The sequence below is a fragment of the Neoarius graeffei genome, chromosome 16 (genome assembly GCF_027579695.1).
Source record: "Neoarius graeffei isolate fNeoGra1 chromosome 16, fNeoGra1.pri, whole genome shotgun sequence".
Classification (NCBI taxonomy): domain Eukaryota; kingdom Metazoa; phylum Chordata; class Actinopteri; order Siluriformes; family Ariidae; genus Neoarius; species Neoarius graeffei.
This window is the reverse complement of record NC_083584.1, coordinates 35966405-35978310: the sequence shown is the minus strand read 5'-3', so window position 1 is coordinate 35978310 and position 11906 is coordinate 35966405. Positions and strand designations below refer to the sequence as shown.

General features: G+C 39.5%; 1 protein-coding gene across 1 annotated transcript in view; it reads right to left on the bottom strand.

The window, feature by feature from the left end:
* Window positions 1-259: 259 nt before the first annotated feature.
* Window positions 260-11906, bottom strand: part of LOC132900633 (ankyrin repeat and MYND domain-containing protein 2-like) — a 14666-nt gene continuing 3019 nt past the window's right edge. Inside the window, exons 3-10 of the mRNA XM_060942848.1 lie at window positions 11413-11551; window positions 9705-9803; window positions 8788-8948; window positions 5708-5922; window positions 5451-5586; window positions 3362-3490; window positions 3024-3153; window positions 260-549 (exon numbers count right to left, since the gene is read on the bottom strand). Coding sequence (XP_060798831.1) covers window positions 371-549; window positions 3024-3153; window positions 3362-3490; window positions 5451-5586; window positions 5708-5922; window positions 8788-8948; window positions 9705-9803; window positions 11413-11551 — 1188 coding nt within the window. The 3' untranslated portion in view covers window positions 260-370. The remainder of the gene's footprint in view (window positions 550-3023; window positions 3154-3361; window positions 3491-5450; window positions 5587-5707; window positions 5923-8787; window positions 8949-9704; window positions 9804-11412; window positions 11552-11906) is intronic.

Here is an 11906-nt window from a genome sequence, read left to right as displayed (position 1 = left end):
GAGGTTAAGAATGAAACATTTACATTTAATCTCGTGTATCCAGACATTTTGATTGATAGTGTAAATATACTGTATCTATCACCCAGAAAGGCACTTAGGGGAACCCTTACAGGTTCTTTGTAGAGCCCTACAACAAATAGAATACTTTAAGGAGGCTAGAAGTGTTTGTCGTCCCCCCCCCCCCCCCCCCAAAAAAAAAAAACCCTTGAGCATATTTTATTTTATTTTTTTTTGGGGGGGGGGTCTAATGGTTCTTTGGTTATCAGTCTGGGTTCTATGTAGAACTGAGTGGTTCCCTATCAGATAGGGATCTTGTTGTGTAGTGTTCTGCCCAATTAAAATGTATGGTTAATGAGCAGAGCTTTAACAGTCAGGAAGATGGATGGCCCTCTCTTCCCCAGTTCTGGCAGCCAGACATGGCCTCTGCAACAGCATTCGAAGGGTCAGGGTAGTTCTCGGAAAAAGAATGTGAATGTCCAAGCTCCGCAAAACCCAGACAGAGACCCAGCAATGAGCTGCAATGTCCCTCTATAGCATCATAACCATCGTCTGAGGAAACAAAGTAGAGTCACTTAAACATGAGCCAGGAAATGCTATCCTATCAGAGACACAGACCCCTGTCAAATCTGACCCCTTTCAGAGCTCCTGTCAAATGTATTCATTACTTCTTTGCAGATATGAAATGCCTTATCAGTATTTTTTTTCTCTTTTAGAGTGAAATAATTAATATTTTCCGTGATTTAAAGTAGTGATTCTCAAATTGCAGTCTGGGGACCTACAGGGATCCGTGAAGCATAACCAGGGTCTCTGAAATTTTATTTACTTTGTTACAATGCTGGAAATATCAACCCATTTTTTTATCAAATGTATCATATTTATTAATGACTTCTTATAATTATTAGTCTATTTGACTGCTACTTATCCAAAACCTCAGTATCTCAAAAAAAAGGTATATAAATAATGTCAACTTAGACCTAATATATTCTGTAAGTGGAAATTTTAGATATAAAAAGCTCTATGGCTCCAATAAATAAATCACCAAAATATTATTGTACATATTTAAATAACAAACCTAATATTTTTGGATTATGTTTGGAGAACGTCTATTAATTTTATTTCAAATGTCCCTGGCTGCAAAATGTTTGCAAAGCCATGCCTTAAAATAGTAAGTGACTGAGATATGAAATAAAACAATGATTTCATGTAATTTCTATGCAGGGAAAAAGTAAACAGGAAAAAAAAACTAGTAAGATCCATCACAACTCTGAAATAAGACAGCCCAGTTAGTTTCTTTCGGGCTACCTGTATCAGAAAACATTGCATTTCTACAATCTGTTCAGATTTGGCTCCCTTTTCGATGTCACAAGGGGAGTTCTTTAGAATTATGCCACCCTTAGTCTGAGTATCTACACTAATGGCTTGAGAACTACCTTTGTGAATGAATATTCATGAGGACAGTGCTACCTGACCGGCCGGGCCTAAGAGGGGATGGGGTGAGTAGGGGCTCATTATCATTTAAAGGAACAGGCACTCAAATTGGCTATTTTGAACAGGGCTGTTTAGACAGGGTGAGAAGGGAACTGTGGTGCTTTATCCTTGTGATATTTTTTGCATGTCACAGACATTTCAGGTGGTGTAGTGGTTAGAGCTGTTGCCTCACAGCAAGAAGGTCCGGGTTTGAGCCCAGTGGCCGACGAGCAGTGTTGCCAGATTGGGCGGTTTTAAGTGCATTTTGGCGGATTTGAACATGTTTTGGGCTGGAAAACGTCAGCAGTATCTGGCAACACTGCCGACGAGGGCCTTTCTGTGTGGAGTTTGCATGTTCTCCCCGTGTCCACGTGGGTTTCCTCCGGGTGCTCCGGTTTCCCCCACAGTCCAAAGACATGCAGGTTAGGTTAACTGGTGACTCTAAATTGACCGTAGGTGTGAATGTGAGTGTGAATGGTTGTCTGTGTCTATGGCTACGTTTACATTACGTCGAATCAGCGGATCATCAGATTAACGTTCTTAAAACGATTCACGTTTACACTAAAACCGTTAGCCGTGCACACAGCAACACCAATACGCGGATACGCTCGGCTCCGCAGGCATCCTGCGCTCCAAATCACTCCACCCTGAACAGCGAGTGCCCTCTGGAGGGTGCGCACTCCGGCCCTGCGCAGCTCACAGAGTGCCCGAGTGAAGTGAACAAGCCACGATTCGGGACTGAGCCGCTGTGTGTGTGATCCCAGCGCATATCACTTATTACTTGCAAGTGGAAGGATGGCAAGCCTAAAGACAATCATAACTACACAGTGGGCAGTATTTGCATCAGTATTTGCAGTATTTTCATACTTTTATACTCTTTAATGAAAGGTGATACAAGGCGGAAGTCCGCGCCGTTTTTCAGCAGTCGCGTCACATGACCAACGCCAGCGAATCAGGAAGGTGGATGTCACAGTGACGTTGTCCAATGAGACGCCAGCTAGAGCTCAGCACAGCGTATTCGCGTATTCTGAATGTTTACACAGCACCGGAGCTGATACGATCTAGATTGAATACGTGGACGCTGGCGGATTCCCGTTTCCCAGCTTTTCCAGGGGGGTTAATGTAAACGGACAGTGCATCCGCGAAGAAAACGAGACAGATACGGTCTAGTGTAAACGTAGCCTATGTGTCAGCCCTGTGATGACCTGGCGACTTGTCCAGGGTGTACCCCGCCTTTTGCCCATAGTCAGCTGGGATAAGCTCCAGCTTGCTTGCCACCCTGTAGAACAGGATAAAGCAGCTAGAGATAATGAGATGAGATGAGATGAGATGAGACCGACATTTCATTAAATCCTCAGGGAACTGTATTTGTTTGTGGAAAAGGGGTATAATATGTCACCTTTTAATATAAATCTATTAGGTCTTTGCTATTCCAAAAGTCACCCAATTCTTGCACTCAAGTTACACGCTAGATTGTGTTTCCTACAATTCATACTATCATTTCCAAGACACGACTAAAGAAAAGACAATGTGGCATAAAGACATCAATATTTTACCATTTCCAGATATTTCTCTCACAATGGAGGAATCTTTACTTTGAAATTCTCTCTGTCGCTGCAGGGCCTTACACACTTTCTTATGTGTGAACCAGTGCAGCCTCTGACAAGTCTGCCCACAGTAGGCAACCTGTAAAGAAAAAAAAAAAATCAAGATAGTTAACACGTGCCTTTACCCACCTGTGTTCACAGTGCTAGAGTCAGTCTCAGTAAGAACACTGAATGTAAATACACAGAACTAACAAAAAGGTGTGTGAGGGGGTTTTAAATCTAATCTGAGTCAAGCTTAAAAATGACAGACCAAACACTATATGACAGGAAGCAAAGAGCCTCTATACCATTTTGCAGAATGAACACTTCTTATCAGCTCCATTCTCTCCACATGTAGCACAAAACTCAGCATCCATTAGAGCCATCTGACCTGTTAATGCCTGCGTAAGAACCGAGAAGGCTGTTGGGGAGTTCCCCTAGAAACAACAAACAGTTCGCTGATTTTACACTTGTGTATGGTTGATTAAAGGAGCAGTTTGTAATTTTAGTGCTCTTTTCTGCCTCTGAGGTAAATTATAATTCCACTGAAAATTTCCTCTAATTGGGCCCACTTCCCTTAGGAAAACAACATGTGCCATGTGAGTTGTAATTTATGGAAAAGAAGCCAGAAACATAAACAGAAGCCTGAAATGGGGGGAAAACTTATTTTGCATGGTGAGATTCCAAATTAGTTTTTCTACGCTGACTTTGAAATTAGTAAGGACTAAAACACATTGGGGCATACCATGATGAGATGGTGTGATGCAGCCTGACATGAAGCACAAGGGCTGTTCCCAACCTGAAGTTATTTTAAAATAGCAGCATATCCCATGGTGTTTTATTCCTTTTCTACCACAGCACTTCATCAATGCATATTTACACAGCAATTTTACAATTTTAAATTTATATAAAAGATCATACTTTTATCCATTTATAGTCACAGTTAATGTTCTGGAAGGTCTGATCGACAGCTAAGCCTTCTTCCTTCTCATCATATCACTGATTATGTGACATGTTATGCCATATTATATGTTATATCCTTTATTATGTCCTTTGTTTAATAATAACATTTTTTGAATGACATTTCTTAGTAGGCTTAATATACACAATACAAGTGTCTGTGAATGAGTTGTTACTCTAGAAACATCTTAATATGACTAATATACATCTGTAATTTGAATTACTACTGTAAATTAATCAACACCTTCTGACCTCAACAGCACTGTGGTATAAACATAATTATTATACATACAGGACACTTTTTTAAATGGAATAAAAACATGTATTCTATTCCCTTCTAACAGGTTTCATTAATTTGATTTGATAGCATGCAATATTGTTAGCATATCGCTTATCCTACGTGTGTTACGTCACTCTACCCAATGGAGAATGAGCACTGAATATGGTTTATGATATTGCATGGTTGTGAAGACAACATGACGCTACACATGTCGGAGGTGATGCAAATATTCATTGAGAGAGTTTTTTGCTGCGCATGCACAAACGCATTTCTTTGTTTGCCAGAGGCACCCACAGTAAACTGTTGCAGTGAATTGAAAATGGCATAAGATATGTATTACATGTAAAACTTCTGCGCTAGTGAGCAACTGTGACAATTTGTAAACAAACATGCCTGCCAGGTTTGCTTCGTTAAATACGGACGATTTTGAGAGAATTTTGAAAGAGAATCTTCCGCGCTCATGAGTGACTGTGACAATTTGTAAACAAACATGGCTGCCAGGTTTGCTTCGTTAAATATGGAAGATTTTGAGAGAATTTTGAAAGGGAAAGACATGTTGAACTCCCAAAAGGCTACCAAAACTTCATTAGATATTCTTCATACATATGTACAAGAGAAAAACATACCAACGGACATTGAAAAACTGGAAAAGAGAGCAATAGCTGAAATATTGTCAAAGTTCTATTTGGAGGTGAGGAAAAGTGACGGAGACTTTTACAAGAGGACTTCACTAGTGAGTATTCATGCAGGCATTAATCGTCATTTGAAAGATATGTACAATGCATGTGTATGCATAATAATAATATTGGCTGGCTTTTTTTTCATGGTCTATCATATATTCCATTCAGCTAGCATGATATTGAACTCGTCTTCGACTCATTCAATATCATGATAGCTGAATGGAATATATCTGATAGACCACTCAACACCAGCCTAGTGTAGATCTGAAAACACTTTTAAATATTACAAACTCAATCTTTTCTGCTAGGTACTTTTTACAATAATCTGTATATTCTCTGTTAAGAATGAATACACGAGTATTTGTACCACACATTTGACCTGTATATAAAGCGTAATATATGGAAGTTACAGGTCACACATGGTAAAGACAACAAATAAATCAAAATATTATTAATAAGTCATACAGTTTAACTAACAATTTCCACTGGAGCAATGTTTTGGACGAGTTGATGCAACAGGGTTGCCTCACAGTAAGGAAACTTCCGGATACAGTCACGAATAAATTTCTCCTGGTACTGAGGAAAGCCATCACCTTCTCGCCCTTTTAAAAGACTGGGGGAGGGGGGAATCACATAATTACCATCTGTGAAACTAATATATTACTAAGTATGATCACATTGAAAGGGTAGTGTGATTAAAGGTTGCATTTTGCATTACTTTCCAATGAAATTACCTCTTGAGTAGAGTGTCTAATTTGTCATCACGCTCCTGTAAGAAGGCCAGGCACTTTTGTAGCACACAGCTGATGTAGTGCATCTTCATAGCCAGCACCTCATTTATATCCTGCTGCTTCAGACACTGCTCACACAGCAGATCCATCACTCGGTAACACTTTTCTAGAGCTACAATGTCTACTAGGAGCGGGTTTTCTTTCACCATCATCACCATCTAACAGAGAGTGGGAGGATGGGTGGCATTTGAGATAAGTAGAAGAAAAAGAAAATAATAGGAATAGGAGCTAATCAGTGAACAATATAGCACAGTGAATATTTCAACACCATTTTGGCCCAGCTAACAGATTTCCAGGAACTAGTGACATTTTAAATTGCACATATTCTCTTGAGTCATCAAAAAAGATAGATTAGAAGTTAAATATCGGTGAGGCTGTGAGAACCTTATGCATCAAAAAGTGAGAATAAGGCATCTGAGATGGCTAAGATACTATGCTCCAACCAACACAAGGCATACAAGATCCAATTACACCATTTTCCCCTACTTTGCAAAAATTTTCCAATGGAAGATTATTTATATATGTACATGTTCACAATATACACAATAGGACAAAAGTTTGAAAGCAGAGCTCAGTCTGTAACACATAAAAGCTTCACCATTAAAAAAATAAACAATATAACATCATGCAGTTACTATATAATACAACTAACTGAACTTTTAATTTGTTTTGCTTACATTTTGCAAAACAAGCTGGCAGCAATTCTTTTGACTCAAACTGATGCAGTGAGTAGCTTCTCAATTCTTAAACAACCATGTCGGAAGACGTATCCCGTGATTGTGGAAAAGATCAAATTGTTGGTCTGCATCAAGTAAAAAAAACAACTCAGGTGAGGTGCTGAAATGACTGGAATTGGGTTAAGAACTATCCAGTACATTATTAAAACCTGGAAGGATAGTTGTGTATTTCACAGAAGAAATGTGCTTGGAAAAAAATCATGACTGACCATGATTGGAGATCACGTCAACGCTTGTTAAATTCGAATTATAAAAAAATCGACAGTAGAACTCACAGCTACATTGTCAAAGCATTTCCACACAGAATGCGATGAGACCTCACAAGATTGGGATTAAACAGCTGTGTGGTCATAAGAAAACCACTTGTTAGTGAGGCTAATCAGAAGGTTTGCTAGGGAGCATGAAGATTGGATTCTGGAGTAATGGAAAAAGATCATGTGGTCTGATGAGTCTAGATTTACCCTATTCCAGAATGATAGGTGCATCAGGGTAAGAAGGGAAGCACATGAAGCAATGCACCCATCATGCATAGTGGCCACTGTACAAGCCTCTGGAGGCACTGTTATGATTCAGGGTTGCTTCAAATGGTCAGGTCTAGGTTCGGAAGTGTTATGTAGCAAGAAAATGAAGTCAGCTGACTATCTGAATGTACTGAATGACCAGGTTACCCAAGCCAGGTTATCTAGGTTTTCTTTCCTGATGGCACTGCATATTCCAGGACAACAATGTCAGGATTCCTCAGGCTCAAATTGCGATAGAGTGGTTTAGGGAGCATGAGGAATCATTTTCACCCATGACTTGGCCACCACAGAGTCCTGACCTTAACGTCATTGAAAGTCTTTGGGATGTGCTGAAGAAGACTTTACCGAGTGGTTCGACGCTCCCATCGTCAATACAAGATCTCAGTTTAAAAATCTGGATGGAAATAAATGCTGTGACATTGCACAAGGTTGTTGAAACAGTGCCACAGCAAATGTGTGCTGTAATCAACTCTAAAGGCAGTCCAATGAAACATTAGAGTGTGCAACTTTTTTTTTGGCGAGGCAGTGTACATTATATGGCTAATGGTATGTGGACACTTGACTATTACATCCAGTTGGAAGCAAGTATGCTGAAGGACTATGAGTTCAATTCATTAGAACTAAGAGGCCTAGCCCAAATGTGTTCAGGCATGACAATGTCCTGTGCATGAAGCAAGGTCTATAAAGACATGGTTTGCCAAGGTTGGTGCGGATGAATTTGAATTGGCCTGACCAGATCCATGACCTCAGCCCCACTGAACACCTTTGGAATAAATTGGAATGCTGACTCTGTGCCAGGCCTTCTCATCTTACATCAGTGCACAAGCTTAGTAAAGCTCTTGTGTCTGAATGGGCACAAATCCCCGCAGCTATGTTCTAAAATCTAGTGGAAAGCCTTCCCTAAAGATTTGAGGCTATATAGAAATAACAGTGGGGGACCAACTCCATATTAATGGCCATAGTTTTAGAGTAGGGTTGTTGAACAAGCACAAATGAGTGTGATGATTAGGTGTCCACATACATTTGACTATATAGTGTAAGCATATGCAAATAGCATCATCACGTTTGGTGTCTCTTTTGTCTTGCCTCAGTTTGCTATTGGCAACAGCAAAGCTTTTTAATCTAGTTTGGCCACATTTTTGAAATGCCAATGTGGCTGATATTGTTTTTATTTTTTATAATTGTTTGTTTGTTTATTTTTTAGCTAATTTGGCTCACACTTGAAAACAATATACAGTAGCTTTGTGTTATTCATTCCATGCAATCAACAGCACTGACTAAATGCTACTAATGTGTAAAATGTAGGTTTCTAGGAGCGTCTTTGCATAAGGGACGTCTGGTGACTAAGGTGCATTCTCTAATTTTCCGAACCTTGTAAAGATAACCTGTGAACCCACCTCCTTGAAAAGGTAAACTTTTTAGTCTCCTCTACCTAGAGTTCCTGATTAGTCAGTCCACTATTCCCTATATTTCACCTGTCTGGCAAATGGGCTTCACTGTAAAATATTATGTAACACTGCTTGCAGTTTTATAATTTGGCCTACAGTGTCATCAAATATAAACATATAGAATGGGTACACGCTTTTGCAAATGATATCAAGGCCTGAACTCACATTCCTTTTTATGGAATAATTAGTTAATGAATCTTTCCTCACTGGCCATATTCATTTCCTCACTGGCATTTCATGTGAAGTTCTGCTGGATTTTTGCAGTTTACAGAAAATGATCTCTGCAGAAAATATGTAGATTTAAAAGCAATCTCTACCTTGACTGGGTTAAGGTTGGTGGTCATGATGATTTTATGTAAAGGTCCTGCCAGTTTTGGAGGCAGTCTGGGTTCTTTCTCCAACCCCTGTGGTCGAGTGTAGTATTCTAATCTTGTTCGTGAGAAGAAGTTATTGATCACCGTCACACAGTCATGCTGACCTGCCAATACAGAAAAAAGAAAATAACTGCTCAGTGGTTGTATATAATTTAAAGGGCATATTCTGGACCAATTTCGGGTTTTTTTATATGAAAGTATGTCCCTTTACACACTCATCTAGAAGGGTAATTTTGCACAAGGCCATCTGTCTACAGCAGAAAAAAATAAAATAACAAAACGCGTCTGGAAAAATCCCAAGGGAGTCTGGAGCCAGATTCGTGACGTCACCTGTGGAAGCGGCAGCAGGCTGCGAGAGCTTGCACGGTTTCAGTGCACAGCCTGTGTAGACCAAGTGCTCCCATTTCTCTCTCATTGTCCGGTCTTTTGGAAAACGATGAGTACTAATCCCATCAAGATTGGGGTTGCTACACCCTCCTACGATACATCTGTTAACCATTTTAATAATTACATGATAACATTGAAATTTGCAGAAAACCACCAGGTCGTTTTCTCATAAACAAACCAGCGCTGACATAGGATTCAGAGGGAGGCGTCCTGCACGTGACGTCACGAAAATCAATGTTTCCCTGGAAATTCAAATGCAAAGTGTTTTCAGAGGCGGACCAATTCGCCTACAATGGCTTGATTTCAACTGAATTTTTCTGGTATTGCGCAAGGTAAAAAAAATTGCAGAGAATGCAGAATGTTACAGATATTTGACCAAAGTTTAATATAAAATAAGAGAATTACATTGATCTTGCTCCTGAATTTACCCGTAATATGCCCTTTAAGGTTGTGAACAATGCTCCATTACTCACCTACGAAAGCTGCCATTTGTGCTGCGGTTCGTCCCACTGAGTTGACCAGGTCTGTCTCTGCCCCAGCGTCCAGCATCATCCATGTAATCTCAGCATTGCCTATATATGAGAGAGAGAGAGATACACTTGTGCATCTCAAACAATTAGAATATCATAAAAAAGTTCAATATTTTTCATCAGTTATTTAAGTGAAAATTTAATTTATTCTAGATTCATTACACAAACTGTAATGTTTCAAGCATTTTTCTGTTTTAATTTTGATAATTGTGGACTACAGCACACAATTATCATATCATACAGCACACAAAAAACATATCTCAAAATATTAGAATATTCATTTCGAGTTTGAGTAAAACAGTATAAATACTGTGTTTCTAGTTCACTACCAGCAACCACAATCATGGGGAAGATTGCTGACTTGACAGTTGTCCAGAAGACGATCATTGACACCCTCCACATGGAAGGTAAGCCACAGAAGGTCATTGCTGAAAAGGCTGCCTGGAAAAGAAACAAGGATGACCACAGCCTCGAGAGGATTGTCACGAAAAGTTGATTCAAAAACTTGGGAGAGCTTCCCAAGGAGTGGACTGAGGCTGGAGTCAGTGCATCAAGAGCTACCACATACAGACGTCTTCAGGAAAGGGGCTACAACTGTCACATTCCTAGTATCAAGCCCCTCCTGAACCAGAGACAACATCAGAAGCATCTTACCTGGAATAAGGAGAGAAAGAACTGGACTGTTGCTCAGTGGTCCAAAGTCCTCTTTTCAAATTAAAGTAAATTTTGCATTTCATTTGAAAATCAAGGTCCTAGAGTCTGGATGAAGAGTGGAGAGGCACAGAGTTTTTCATAGGTGTTTGAAGTCCAGTGTGAACTTTATGCAGTCTGTGATGATTTGGGGTGTCATGTCATTGGCTGGTGTTGGTCCACTGTGTTTTATCAAGTCCAAAGTCAACACAGCTGTCTACCAGGAGATTTTAGAGCACTTCATGCTTCCATCTGCTGACAAGCTTTATGGAGATGTCGATTTCCTTTTCCAGCAGGACTTAGCACCTGCCCACAGTGCCAAAACTACTACCAAATGGTTTCTTGACCATGATATTACTGTGCTTGATTGGGCAGCCAACTCGCCTGACCTGAACCCCATAGAGAATCTATGGGCTACTGTCAAGAGGAAAATGAGAAACACCTGACCCAAAAAAACAGATAAGCTGAAGGCTGATATCAAAGCAACCTGGGCTTCAATAACACCTCAGCAGTGTCACAGGCTGATCACTTCCATGCCATGCCGCATTGATGCAGTAATTTGTGGTAAAGGAGCCCCAACCAAGTATTGAGTGTATAAATAAAGATACTTTTCAGAAGTTGGACATTTCTATATTGTAAATCTTTTTTTGATTGATATTAGGAAATATTCAAATAATTTGAGATACTGGATTTCTGATTTTCATGAGCTATAAGAAATAATCAGCAAATTCAAACAAAAAAGGCTTGAAATGTTTCACTTTACATGCAGTGAATGTAGAATATACGAAAAATTTACCTTTTTGAATTAAATTAAAAAGCATCACAATTGTTTGAGATGCACTTTATATATACACCACTCTCTTTATTTATCAAAATTTGAAAATGTATTTGACTTCTTTTAGTTGATTGATACTGTAAATAAATACCAATTTTTACCCCAAAGAAACATTTGTGTTGTCACCTGAGAGGCTGGCAAACATCAGAGCAGTATAGCCATACTCATGCTCATTACAGTTGACATCAGCTCCATGCTGCAGCAAAAGCCTGCATAAGTCTGCTTGTCCTTTATAAGCAGCATGCATGAGAGGAGTCATGCCATTCTGGATAGAAAGGTCATATGGAAAACATACAATACACAGATGTGAGATTGTAACTGAAACCGCAACATTTATTGGAATGCATTTAAAAGAAAAGACATCTCATCTGATTATTCAAATCAGCAACCTGTAATTTTTCCTTTCTGCCTTTAATTAACAAACATTATTACTTCTTTCACATGTTATCTTTATGACTCATAATCGGAGCTACTTCTTGGCCAGAGCTGATTGAGTGCGTTGGTGGCATAGATTGCATAGATAGCATGCCACACATCTGAGTTTGACAGGCAGGAGCCTTGTGGCTTGCTGTTTTAAACCACTCTATTTTTTGACAAAAGAGTCTGAAGAAGCCTGTATT